This window comes from Drosophila elegans, unplaced genomic scaffold, assembly GCF_018152505.1.
Source record: "Drosophila elegans isolate 14027-0461.03 unplaced genomic scaffold, ASM1815250v1 contig_183, whole genome shotgun sequence".
Classification (NCBI taxonomy): Eukaryota; Metazoa; Arthropoda; class Insecta; order Diptera; family Drosophilidae; genus Drosophila; species Drosophila elegans.
Window position 1 is genome coordinate 8,124,815 of NW_024545550.1, and position 13,634 is coordinate 8,138,448.

General features: G+C 40.7%; 1 protein-coding gene across 4 annotated transcripts in view; it reads right to left on the reverse strand.

Moving 5' to 3' along the window:
• Positions 1-13,372, reverse strand: part of LOC108144457 (protein kinase C, brain isozyme) — a 28,678-nt gene extending 15,306 nt beyond the window's left edge. The window contains exons 1-5 of one of the 4 annotated variants that reach the window (XM_017269351.2): positions 13,226-13,371; positions 10,867-11,330; positions 5,461-5,492; positions 5,311-5,390; positions 3,935-4,049 (exon numbers count right to left, since the gene is read on the reverse strand). In XM_017269351.2, coding sequence (XP_017124840.1) covers positions 3,935-4,049; positions 5,311-5,390; positions 5,461-5,492; positions 10,867-11,069 — 430 coding nt within the window. In that variant the 5' untranslated portion in view covers positions 11,070-11,330; positions 13,226-13,371. Of the gene's footprint in view, positions 1-3,934; positions 4,050-5,310; positions 5,391-5,460; positions 5,493-10,866; positions 11,331-12,983 lie in introns of all 4 variants that reach the window. The other 3 variants (XM_017269352.2, XM_017269348.2, XM_017269353.2) reach the window with 3 other exon arrangements.
• Positions 13,373-13,634: the final 262 nt, after the last annotated feature.

Sequence of the window (13,634 nt, forward strand, 5' to 3'; positions counted from 1 at the left end):
TTACAAAATTTAAAACATTTTTTTCTTTGCAAGAAAAGCAAAAAAATGTCGGTCAAACCCACAACTATAAAAGGGATCAAAAACTAAGCACATTTATGTTTTCCTTAAATGTAGCAACCTCGAGGCAGGACCTAAAAAAACTTTTTATCTGAAGCACTTCCGCAATTTGTTAGTGGGCCGAAACGCACATTAAAATTATATTTATATCACAGGGCAGATGCACAAAAATTTCTAAACAAATGACAAGCATTGTTGGGCAACTAAGTTTGTCCCTCCTCCGCACTAGAATCCTCGGAGTATCCCTGGCATGTGCATAATTATGCAAATGAATTGGTTGAAAGGGGAGGGGGGGAAAGTGGGCGGAAAAGTGGGTGGAAAAGTGGGTTACACGTGGCGCACAGAGAAAACTTTCGGTGTGGTTCGGTTACGGGAAAGTGAAGAGCAAGCAAACAATGTACGAAAAAAGAAAAGCCTTTTTGCTGGGTGTATCGACATATTTACAAAGGTGCGGCCTGCTTATAGTACACATATATCTGCTGCTGTATCTTTGTAGGTAAAACAATTTAAATAATTAACTTTTAGGGCCTGCAAAAGAAACTTTCTCCATGTTGTTGACCAGGTCAAATTGCGTTTAAAATTTAATTCCCACACAGATACAGGCACACGCATACACACTATGTACTGGATACTACGAAGTCTGCGGCGATCTTGACGATTGGGTCATCCCGGCCACAGCACTTGCGAGCCGGTTCGTTTTTCATTCGAGCTACGGTGAACGAGGTCACAATCTACAGCTGCTATCTGCCACCACGCCTCTCTCTCCAGGAGTTCGCGGCAGTTCTGGATGAACTGGTGGACGACGCAAGGGGAAGGCGAAACGTTATCATTGCTGGCGACTTTAACGCGTGGGCCGTGGAATGGGGGTCAGTCTGCACGAACAGCAGAGGGAGAACACTGCTTGAAGCCATTGCGTCACTTGACGTAGCTCTACTAAATTCCGGATCGGAGCACACATTTAGCAGAGCAGGAGCCGGCTCCGTTGTGGACCTTACATTCATCAGCAGCTCACTTTTCTCGCAAGCCCGCTGGCGCCTCAGTGAAATCTACACTGCAAGCGACCACAAGGCCATCATTTGCGACATAGCATGCGGTCGGCCAGCTACTACGGTCCCAACAAACAGACGCTTTAACCCAAAGACGTTCCAGGAGGACGCGTTTCTCAGAGGATGGAGAGATCCCGAAACTGGTGAACACGCGGAGAGCAGCTCGGCGAGGCTTATGGGAGCCATGGTGACGGCATGCAAAGCCAGCATGAGGGAAACAAGGAGCCACCATCGGAACCTAGAACCAGTCTTCTGGTGGACTGGGGAAATCGCGGAAGCGCGCAGCGACTGCCTGAGGGCCAGAAGGCGGCAGCAGAGGGCGAGAGGTCGCCCAAATATCGAGCTTAGGAGGCTGGAGTACGCCGAGAGCCGCAGGACTCTAAAAAGGCTCATTAAGCAATCCAAGAAGAAGTGTTTCCTGGAACTTTGCGACTCAGCTGAGCAGGACCCATGGGGTGCAGCCTACAAAGTTGTAGTCAAAAAGATGGGCCAGGTAAAGCCCCTCGGCGCCGGAGAAGCTTCCCACATGAAGACGATCGTAGAGCACCTATTTCCAACAGTAACCTCAGTTCCTCAGCGCGCGTACGCAGAACCTGCAGAGACATCACCGATCAGAATCCATCCGGATGAAATCAAGAAAGTTGCCAGGGATATGCCCGCAGGGGAAAGCACCGGGTCCGGACGGAATCCCAGATACTGCTGTGAAGCTAGCCATGACCGAGCACCCAGAAGCTTTCGCAAACGTCTTCAACCAGTGTCTGGCGGAAAACCTCTTCCCGGAGCGGTGGAAGATTCAAAAGCTGGTTCTGCTACCTAAGCCGAACAAAGCACCGGAGGACCCGTCTTCATACAGGCCAATATGCCTGATTGACCACGCAGGCAAGGCACTGGAACGATGCATCAGTCACAGACTGCAGGCGGCAATCTCAGCATCCGGGGATCTGTCACCCATGCAGTTCGGCTTCAGAAAGGCGAAATCAACCATTGACGCGATATCTGCACTTAAGTGCACTGCGGCGAAGGCGATAGAAGGAACGAGATGGCGGGGAGGCAGCAAGGAGTACTGCCTAGTTGTGACCCTGGACATCAAAAACGCCTTCAATTCGGCACGCTGGGACATTACCCTGGAAGCACTCCACCAACTTGGCGTACCGGAGAGCTTGGTAGGCATTGTACAGTCCTACTTTAGCGATCGCACCCTACTCTATGACACAAATAGAGGGGTGATGGAACACAAGATCACCTGTGGAGTTCCCCAAGGGTCTGTACTGGGACCGCTGCTCTGGAACGCCATGTATGACGGCGTCTTAAGACTGGCGTTACCAGGAAGATCGAAGGTGATAGGCTTTGCGGACGATATAGCCATCGTCATTGTGGCCAAAACACTCCAAGACGCAGAGCGTCTTGGAAACGATGCAGTGGCAATCATCGAGGAGTGGCTCTTAGCGGTAGGGCTCAATATAGCGCACCACAAAACGGAGGCAGTGCTCATATCCAGCCGTAAGGAAGTAGAGACAGCGAAAATTCAAGTCGGTGGCTGCACGATAGGATCAACCAGAGCTATACGGTACCTGGGAGTCATGATTGACACAAGACTGTCCTTCAGAGAACACCTCGCGGAAGCAAACAAAAAGGCCGCAAACATCGCTAGGGCACTATCAAGAATAATGCTGAACACGAGGGGGCCAAAACAAGGGCGTAGACAACTTCTCCAATCGGTTACCCGGTCGACAATGTTGTATGCCGCCCCAATATGGGCCGAAGCTCTCGAAACGCAGTCGTACAGGAAAGACCTCGAATCTACCTATAGACTCTGTGCCCTGAGAGTCTGCTCCGGATTCCGCACAGTATCCGATGACGCAGCTCTAGTTATCTCGGGAATGATCCCCATCGACTTGTTGGCAGTCGAGGCTAAGGAGATCCACGAGGATATCGCCAATCTGGGAAGGCAGTGCACTCCTTCACAGAGGCGGGAAATCAAGGCGAAGGCAAGAGGAAAAAGCCTAGATGCGTGGCAAACTCGTTGGCAGCAATCAACCAAGGGACGCTGGACCCATAGAGTAATACCAGATATCAAAAAGTGGATGCAAAGACCGAAAGGAGAGGTAAACTTCTGGCTGACCCAGATACTCAGCGGGCATGGTTGCTTTAGGAGCTACCTTACCAGGTTTGGCCACGACGATGACCCTAGCTGCCCGCAATGCGGTGTTGAGGAAACGGCGGAGCACATCATCTTCACCTGTCCACGGTTTGACCGCGACAGGGATGTATTCATGGGCGAGACCAGGGACCCGACAGCGCTGGGAGACCGTATGATCTCGGATGAGGTGTTCTGGGGCCAAATGAGTAACTTCGCTGCGGTAGCGATGAAAGCTCTACGGACCCTAGAGAGGCAGCGCGACCGAGTGCGACGAGGGACATCAAGCTGAACAACGCCACAGAGCAAATCCTGATCCTGCGAAGCAAAGCCACGAGGTAGTACCGCAGGGTTATAAGGAATAAACCAACTCACAGCTATATCTATTTACCCTACTTTATCTTTATTACTTCTTCCCTAATCTTTGTAAATACCATATTCTGACAATAAAACCAACTGATAAAAAAAAAAAAAAAAACACGCATACACACACACACACACACACACACATTATCATCATTATTTACACTGTCAGTAGGGTTTTTTTTTGGTTTTTTGGAAAAGGATTAAAAGTTAAGTGAAAGAGAGAAGCGAAAAACTTTTGTGGTTAGAGATAGAAGATAGAAGCTGAAGGGAAAACACTTATTGGAGAGTAAGAGGTTCAAAAGGGTTCTAGCTTAGGGGTTGGGGTTACCTGAGCATTTGAGACCCTGGTGGTAAATGCCATACAGCAGGGAACCACAATGATCGCAGAACGTGGGTCCTGCGTATGTGAATGGCTCGAAATTGTGTTGAGTTTTTGGTGAGTCCTTTATTATTGTATTTATTTTTTTTTGTGGTTGCAAGAATTTCAATTTCAATTTCGATTGCGAATTCATTTGGTTTTTTTTTTTTTTTTTTGGTGCGTGGTTTCGTGACAGCGTGAGTTGGACAGCGAATTGAGTTTTTGGTTTGATTTTGGTGGATGCACACATGGAAAAGAATACAAAGTACAAATTTGGTTCATGGTAAATCAACAGAGCACAATGACAAATTAACAAAATCGCGTTTAACTTTCGCACTGAAAACATAACAAAGGACAAACTCTACTTAAGTTTATTGTGAGTTTGCTACGGCTGTTAAACTAAAGTATTTTATTTTCTGCATTTTCCATGTGCGTAGCTTACGGGAGGAACTGAAATTTATGCCCAAAAAAAAAATACCTTATTTCATAGCTGTCTCGTCCTAAAAGCCAATCCATCTGAGACTCTTTTCTCTATATTTCTGCCATATTTTTCTGTCTCCCCATCACAACGTTTCTCCTTGGACAGCCCAGCATTACACTTGAAAACAAATTCAAGTATCTTATTTGGGGGGCAACACAAGTTTAAATTTGTTAGGCTATGTAATAAATATTTATTTATTTGTATTATTTATTTTAAAGAGCAATGGGCAAATTTTACTAACCAAATTTTATAGTTTTATAAGATTATCATTTAGTTAAAGTGGTTCCTGTCATATTTGGGGCACAATAAAGTTTATTAAACTGTTATTATTAATTTTAAAGACGTATTGGCTACGTTTACTAACTAAACTTCAATGTTACCTAAGATTATGTTTTAGTAAAAGTGATTCCTGTCACATTTCTACGTGTTTTGTGGTTTCCCTGCATAAATACACAGTGTAGAGCACTGGCTGTGTGCGGAAAAATCCAAATGACATTTTCCATAACCCAGCAGCAAAGGAAAACCCCGGTCGCATTTCTAGCCCCAGTCTGCTTAGCCAGGAAAAGCAAAGTTGACAGGCGAGTCGGGACAAGAGGACATGACAGCTGGGACTTTGGGGACCGACGGATGGATGGACGGACGGACGGACGGACTGGGTACAACCGAAAACCCAAATGACAGTTTAATTTGACAGAGCCCACAAAGACTAAAAGCAATGCAAATAAGCCCCCATCCCAAAGCCCCCATCCCATTCCATCCCCACTCGCACATGGAAATGCAGTTGGTGCCTTATCCTGCATATCTTTATGCACTATGCACTATATATAGTATATCCTGTTTAGCATATGTGTTGGTGCGCACTTACCGAATCGATGCCCTTATCCTTGCCCGGGCAGATGAAGGTGACATACTCGTGGCACCGCTTGTGCACCACGTAGGAGCAAACTGCAGGCGGAGAAAGGGTATTATTCGCAAATCGCTGCACGAAATCGATGTTCTCGTGGGGATCCCTTACCTTGGCACTGAAATCCTTGCTTCCCGAAGCCCCTGCAAACAAAACATTGAAAGCAAGTGGTTACGGTCAATTTGCAATTGTCGACGAGTTTTTTCTGCCATTACACATCAATTAGCATAAATATTTAATTCTCCATTAATCAATATGCTACTTGGGGGAGGAGAAACAATCGCCAGCCCCGCGGGGCCTTTTAAAATAAATCAATATGAAAACCGAGCAGACAATTTACAAGGGTCACACGCCAAAGGCCTGTTCAAATGTCAACTTGTTTGTTTCGCTACTATTGTGACTGCTCTAAAGAAACTTGTATACCTTATGGGGCAATGTGACAAAAATGTATTGTTTAAGCGAACGGTTACGTTTTTACTTATAAATAACACCAAACAATTACAAAGCTTAACCTACTTTATTTCGATTCGTATTCATTGACTTTACTAAATACTCTGTTTACTAATTGTTTTTCTATTTGATGGCCTACTGTTTAAATCAATATCTGACCAATCAAAATTCGCAAGATTTTAATATGATGTTCGATAAGTCAATGTGGAAATTTAGAAGTAAATAGCAATCAGTATTTAAGCAATATTTAATGCATATAATTTAATTTATCCTTTATTATGTAAACAAATTTGGATAATAAATTTAGTTTTCCAGTACATTTTAGATAATCTAAAATCAACAAATGCGTTTTGATTTTACCAATTAGGAATGTAAAATTGATATTATAAAATAGAAACATTTTGCTTTTTCTCTTGCATTTTCTTATATTCAAACATATCAAGGAGATACGCCAAGTACCAAATTAATAAGGAATTTCATCGAAACAGTTATCATTTCTTATAAACAGATTTTATATGTATATGATAATAACAATACTAATTCATGCACTATCTAGACTTATGGTTTATAAAATGTTTGCTAAGTTTTTACTAAACGTGTATGTACCTACATTTAAAATTAAGTGTGTGTAAAATGTATAATAGAATCCAGAATTAAAGCTCACGAACGTGCCAAACGCTTCCCTGGATATTTGCCTATTTCAACTAAAAACTTAAAGCCATTCAGGGCCCCATTTCGGGCTACTGGTTAATGGCCAGAACCTGTTGTGTGGCCCAAAGGATAGGGGTTACGTGAGCCGCTTCCACCCGGAATCCAACCCTCTGCCGTAAATGACTTGACCACAAACCGCCGGACCAACCCCTTAACCCCTTCTGTGTGCCCATTTGGCTGCAATTTGGGACAAGCAAATTATTCACATGCACGGTGAGAAAACGACGCATACTTATATAGTATAGAATTCATATATATATTAGTATATATATATATATAGAAATTATAAAAGGAGCAAGTTGAGGCGATGGAAACTGTTGGGCCAACTTTTGCAACTGCAGTTGAATAAGTTTCAGCACGAACGGACCCGAAACCCGTCCAAAGTTCGGTCCGTTAAGCCAAAGCAAAGTTGATCCGATTAGGTCGTAACCACTTGGACAATTCACACAAATCGGGCGATTTGTTATCGCTGCTAACGAGTGCGAAATTGTGGCTCGTTTCATAATTCTGTTTGCTGCCTCTCTGCTGCAGCCAGCAAATTGCATTTTCCATTTCCCATTCCCCATTTTCCACCACCCATTTAATTTTAATTCCTTTGTCTGACCAGGTTGTCTGTTCCTGGCTTTTCACTGTTTTTCGCTGCTTTCCCTCGGCTATTCCCCGTTTTTGTTTGCCCATCAAATGAAGTGAAAAAGCAATTTTTCCGCGCCTGCAGGTTATACTTTACTATGATTCCGTTTCGCCTTCATCCCCATCGCCTGCGCCCACACAATTATTTTTTCACGGATTCTTTTTATGCATTTCCATTTTTAATTAAGCGCATATTTTCCGACAACGCCAAAAAAAACAACTGACACAAAGAGATGGAGTTAAAAATGTGTGCAATTTAAGTTAATTAATGAAACGAAAAACATAGTCCCGCATAGCGGCAAAAAATGCATTCAAACTTTTGTTATATTATTAGATTTCAATAGAATTAGTTGATTGTCATGAGAAGATTGTTTTCTAATTAAACTTTGTGCAAATTAATTAGTTCTTGTTTGCGGTTTACCAAAGTCCATGTTACAATTACTATGAACAAATTAATATGGTCAATTTTATAATTTTGTAAGGGTTATATTACAATTTAGTTCAAAGTTGTGTACAATTTTCTTTATATTTTACACATTTTTCAAATTTATTCTTATTTTACTTGGGGCAATAAAAAAGCAGCAGTTCTATCAAGTTCATTTTTATATGCAAATTCTCTTTATATGTAACCTTACTACTCTACTACTACTCTACTACTTCTCTACTTACTACTCTATTCTGCAACAATTGTAAAAAAAATACCAAAGAACCTAGAAATATCAAGCAAATATATATCTATCCTAAAACTGATTTATTTAAATTTTGAAATTATAGTGTAATAACAATTATAATATAATTAAATTTTTTTTTAATTTGTATCCGAAAAATAGTAATTTGCATATTTTTGAAGGAGTGTAATTCTTAAAAGTTTTACTTTAAAAACCACAAAGATTGTTTTTTTTTGTTAAACTCTTCAATAATAATATTTATTTCTGAGCAAAAAAATAAATATCAAAAATAATCGCTATTATTATTTAATGATGCATTAACCATTTATTTGGCAGTGTATAAATCGCATTAAATCTAATTATCTAATTATAGTACATCCCTCTTATCGTAGGAAAACTGTAAATTGATATGTTCAGGGTATTTCGGGCTTCTATCTGGAATTTCTATCGTGACCTTTTCGGTTTCCGCGCTATTATGCAAATGACGTGCCGTAAACATGGCAAATGTTTCACCTGCTAACCGCAAACGAAGGCGGGTGACACTTTGCTGCCGCAGCGGTACCTAAGCCACCCCCTGAGCCGCCCCCTGAGCCACCCACTGAACCATCCCCCTGAGCCACCTACTGATCCACCCACTTAACCACCCCCCAGTGGCTCAGATACGACGTGCCTGCAACGCCTTTTTGCAACACCGAACGGTGTGTGCGTGCCCCCAAAGTCCCCGCACTATTAATTAAAAGTCGAAACCAAGTGTAACAGTGGCTGGAGTTGTTAATTAGCTGCAGCCCCCAAAAAACGGGGGGCGTGGCTTTTAGCCTGTTTACTGGTACTGCTGTCAAAAAGCGCGTTAATTACGTGTAATAATGATGCAGTGCCGGCAAACAGTGACTTCGCTTTTTGCTACATTTTTTTGAGACTCGTTTCGTTTTCGTTTTTTTGGCGCTTGGGTTCCTAAATTTCGGTTTTCGGTTTTGGCCCCACCCGATTTATATGGGCATAGATCGATGATGCTGGCGGCTGGTGGCGCATTTTAAACAGCAATTAATTTAATTATGGCCAAAATGTCTTGGCCGACAATTAGCTAAAGAGCCCAAAGCGATGACGAGAGAGTCACAAGACAGACTTAATAAATTGGCTCGGTTTTATGCCAAGCGACTTCCATATCCATTCATTAGTCGCTGGCTTTAAATTGTCAACGCAACGCTCTGGCATTATGACACTTTGCGGGAAGACAGAGTGTGTTTGTTTATTAAATATGAATTAATATCACTGGAATTGCTCGTCAAAGTGTCTGGTGGTTAGAGGGCAGCTCTGACTATGAATATTAAGTGGCGAATTAATTATTTTGTGTGGGCGAGACAATCTGAAATCAACTGTCTTTGATAAAATTCAGTACTACTTTTATTTTGAAATGATAATTCTACCACGATTCTCTAGCATTACTCAACGGATGGCTTAAAGTATATCCTTCAAAATACCCACATCCATGCATATCCCGACTGATAACCGCTGTAAAAACAAAAAGTCTGTTCAAAATTCATGTCAACAAATAGGTTTTCAACGGAAGCACAACTTGGATTTTTCGGGGGAATTTAATGCGCTTGAAATTGATTTATAATCCACGGGGATGCTACTGCCAGGCCTGCGAGGACTGCCAAAAGTAAACAGGTTACCCCATATAATTTCAGTGCTTTCTAGCTTGCTTTTCTGTTTGTTTTTGCTTAGGGAGCAACAATGGATTAAGACAGATTTTGGCAGCCTTACCTAAATTAAATATTACACAGGTTAGCTTTTGTTCTTGCTGGCTTGCTGTAGCATTAGGTTGAACTTTCGGGCCAGCTAAAACAACAAGTAATTCGGGGGAATATCTTGACTTGTGGTGCAGTGATTGCGTGCTCAGAACAGAAAACAAAATAATAACTTATGTGAATTTAAATAGGTTAGCTTTGTATGAAATAGAAATTATTTAAATTACTTTTAAACCAATCTAACAATTTCTTGATTTGTTTTTTTCGCCATTTTCTTAAAAGTTGTTTAAATAAATAAGGTATTTTTTAAAGAAAAATATTTGAATATTTTTATGAAATGTATGTTTTATATATTTTCTTTTCATTCCTCTTAGTTTTCCTTAGGTCTTCAATTTTTTTCAAATTATTTTAGTGTTTGCCTTTTATTTTAAATTAGATGTTAAAGAATTGAACTTTATACATTACAACATAAAACGATCAATAAATTTAATATTTCTTTAAACGAAATATTTTTAAAATTCTCAACATTTTGCTTACCACAAATATATTCCATTATTAAAAAAAAAAAACAGCTTGTGATGGCGACCACTGTGAATTTTGCTTTTGTTGCTATATGCTTCTTGTATTTGTGTTATTCTTCTTGTGTTGCTCAGTTCTTTCGCCTTGTCAATATACATTTATCGATTCCCACGACTGATGTTATGTGGACGCATGCTGACCATGCTTGGTAGACCCACAAGTGCCACCGAGGAATGGGGGTGTATACAGTTGCGGTCAAAATAGTAGTAGTTTTTTAGCTTATAAATATATCAAACAAGCATTGTTTGAAAGCAGCTTTTGAACTTATTTTTTATATTTTTGTAACCTAAATTTTACACCATTTATTTGTTTAATAGTTTAAAATATTTTTCAAAGAGATTGACTAATAAATGATTTTAAATTGTTATCAATTGGTTTTAGTAAATTTAAAGAAATTTTTTATTTTCTTTGATAATAATGGTATCAATGTTATGCCAAACCTTATTTTGTTGTCCTGCACTCTGCAATTTAAGTGATTTTTTTTTCTATATAGGTCCACTTTTTCCTATTATAAGAATATTTTTCATTCATTTTAGGTTGATTTCAGTTTTAAGGTCGACTTCTTCATACTTTATTAAAATTATTTTTATAATATCTTTAAGGTAGCACTGCTATTATTTTGACCACAGCTGCGTGTCCATATATGTTCGATGTATATCTAAAGGAAGACGGGGGTTCCTGGCAACTACAGGATGCTGGGGGCTACTTTCGGAGGAAGCTAAACTACTCACCAGATAAAGTCCTTGCAGTGGGAGCAGAACGTGGGCTGCTTGAAGAACCGGGCGATGAAGCAGTGATCCTTGACATTGAAGACGTTCTTCTTCTTCAGGGCTCCTTTGCGGAGGCGGGACTTCATCTTGTTCTCGCCCATCGCCTCCCCCTCCGCCCCCTGCTGCTGGGGATCCCCGTTGTTGTCGCTGCCCTCCGTCGACATTGTTGTTGCTGCTGCTGCCCTTTGCCGCCTTGCTTGAAATGTTCTTTTTTTTTGTTCTGCCTTTCTCGACGGGTATTCCGCAGCGTTTACAAATCGCAAAGGTTCTTTAACTTGCTCACTTGTTGTTGCAACATTTGGGTGGTGTTGTTGTTGTTGTTGCTGCTGCTGCCGCCTGTTACGTACTTCTGCTGGCTTTGTGTTTATTGATTTTCAGTTTCAGTTTTTGTTCTCGGCGTGTTTTTATTGGGCCTTAAATGCCATCTAACGTTAATAATGGGCGAGAGAACGAAAAAAACAAATAAAACGATAAGAAAAATCTCGCTTTAATTTGCGCAAAGCAATTTGCATAATTTTATTAATCACTGGCTTCATGCTCGCTGTTTATTTAATTATTTTCACTCGCGTCCCGCATCGATTTCAATTGATTTTTCTCATAACAAGCGCAGCAATTAAACAAAAACTCAAGCAAATGTCACCGGCTTGACGGACAAACAAGCTCATAATTAGCATTAAATTTAATGTGCCGACGGTTAATTATACAAAAGAATTTCCGAGAGGGTTAAGGGCGGAACAACAGCAATATAATAACTTGCAAATAATATAATTTTTTCCCAGCTGCTTGAAGGAGAGACGCAAAAAGAGACGAAGAGTGTGCCCGCCGCGCGTGCAAATAAAAAAGCGAAGTGCAAACGAAATAATTTTTATTTCAATGTTTTTTGCTTTTGTTTTTCAGCTTTATTGAAATTTTTGCAACGCCAATTTTTGTGTGCTTCGCCAACAGACACGTTCTTGCTGGCCACTGCTCTCACCTGTGCAGGTGGCTCAATTTGGGATTCGATTTGTTTATACCCTAAATATTGATTGAATAAAGTAAATGTAAATAAAACGAAAAATAGATCTTTTTAAAAATGCATTCAGTAAAGTAACATATTTATAGACAGGTAAACTTCACAGAAACACCTTAAGCTGGTTTTGGTTTATTTATTCATTGCATATTAATTAAAAATTGATCTTGCAGTGCTTAAATTGTATTGAAATATATTACTCAAAGTGGTTGAAGTAGTTGCTCTATTTTGTGAAATAAACTATTATCTCTTGTTGCAACATGTTAAACTTATCAAAAGTACTATGTACGTCTGCGGCTATAATTTATTTAACACGAGATTTTTAAGCATACGCGACTCGCATTCGTAAAAAGTCTCCATATAAATCAATCATACGCACTGTTACCTTTGCTGATTAAGTATTTCTTTAAAAGCTGATTTGTTGGATTTTAATAGATGCTCTTTGTTTTTAATTTTGAGAAATGAAGAAAATGTTAAACCTATCACAAGTACGAAGTACGTCTGCTCATATTATTTACTTAGCATGAGACTTTTAAGCATATGCGAGTGTTTCCATATAAATCAATCATACGTCGTGTTGCCTTCGCTGATTTATTATCTCTTTACAAGCTGATTAAAAGCCTTTTTTGGTCAATCTTAATTATTTGAATATTTTTGTCATAATTTAAAATGTATTTTATATTATTATTGGTATAGTTAGTTCAACTCTTTTGCTACCCTGCATAGGCATACAAAATCTACAACGTTCACATTGATTGAAGCCACAATCCGAGGACGGAATCGCAAACACAAATCCACAAAGGACTCATTTGAAACTCCGTGCGACTAGCACTACGATTGTGTTTGTGAGCGACAAGCAACAGTTACTATCATTTCCGAGTTACTTTTGCTCGCGTTTTTTTGTGGACCGTAACCCCCCTTCCGTTTTTTATGACCGTGTTTGATGGCTAATGGATGGTATAGTTATGACCGCTTTTCTGTTATTGTGATAAGGGGTATTATTAGAATTCCATTGCTTTAATAGTGCCCAGAAATTGTTAGCATTTGGCATTTATTTTATTTTGTTTACTTTTTTGACCGATGACTTATTCTGATTGGTCTTATTGGACTACACTGCACTGCACGCACGAGATTGGGAATTGGAGCAGCAACTGCCTTTGCGGGCGAACCGAAACGTAGTGAGCGTGCGAATATTTTCACACGAGCGGAAAATCCAAGTCCATGGGGCTGTGGTGAATTTTCCTGCTCTCCCTCTCTCTCTTTCTCTCTTTCGCTCTGGGTTACACAAGATTTCTTCTCGCACGCACTCACACACACACTGGATGTTGTTGTTGTTGCTGGAAAATGTAGGGGCAGTTTTTCCCCAGCTTTCGCCTTTGTCCTCTTGGCTCTACGGACTTGAATCGTCGTTTTTCCGGCACGTGCGCTTCGCTCGAGTCACAAACGCGTTCTGGCCAACCGACTATCATTTTTCTGGAGCGAAATAAAAGTAGCGAGCTTTCGGGCGCTCTGTTAGCCAACAGCAGTGTTGTTAGCCCTGTTAACCTCTCATTTGCATCGCAATCAGCTGATTAGCATAAGTAAATCCCATACGATGCGAGTCCAATATCTGAATCGTTTGATGACGCTCTTGGCGATCCGATCGTCAGCGCTCTTGACGACCGCTAATTGATTCGGCTGAACGAAACTTGTTAAATGGCCACGGACCAGCCGGTTTTGG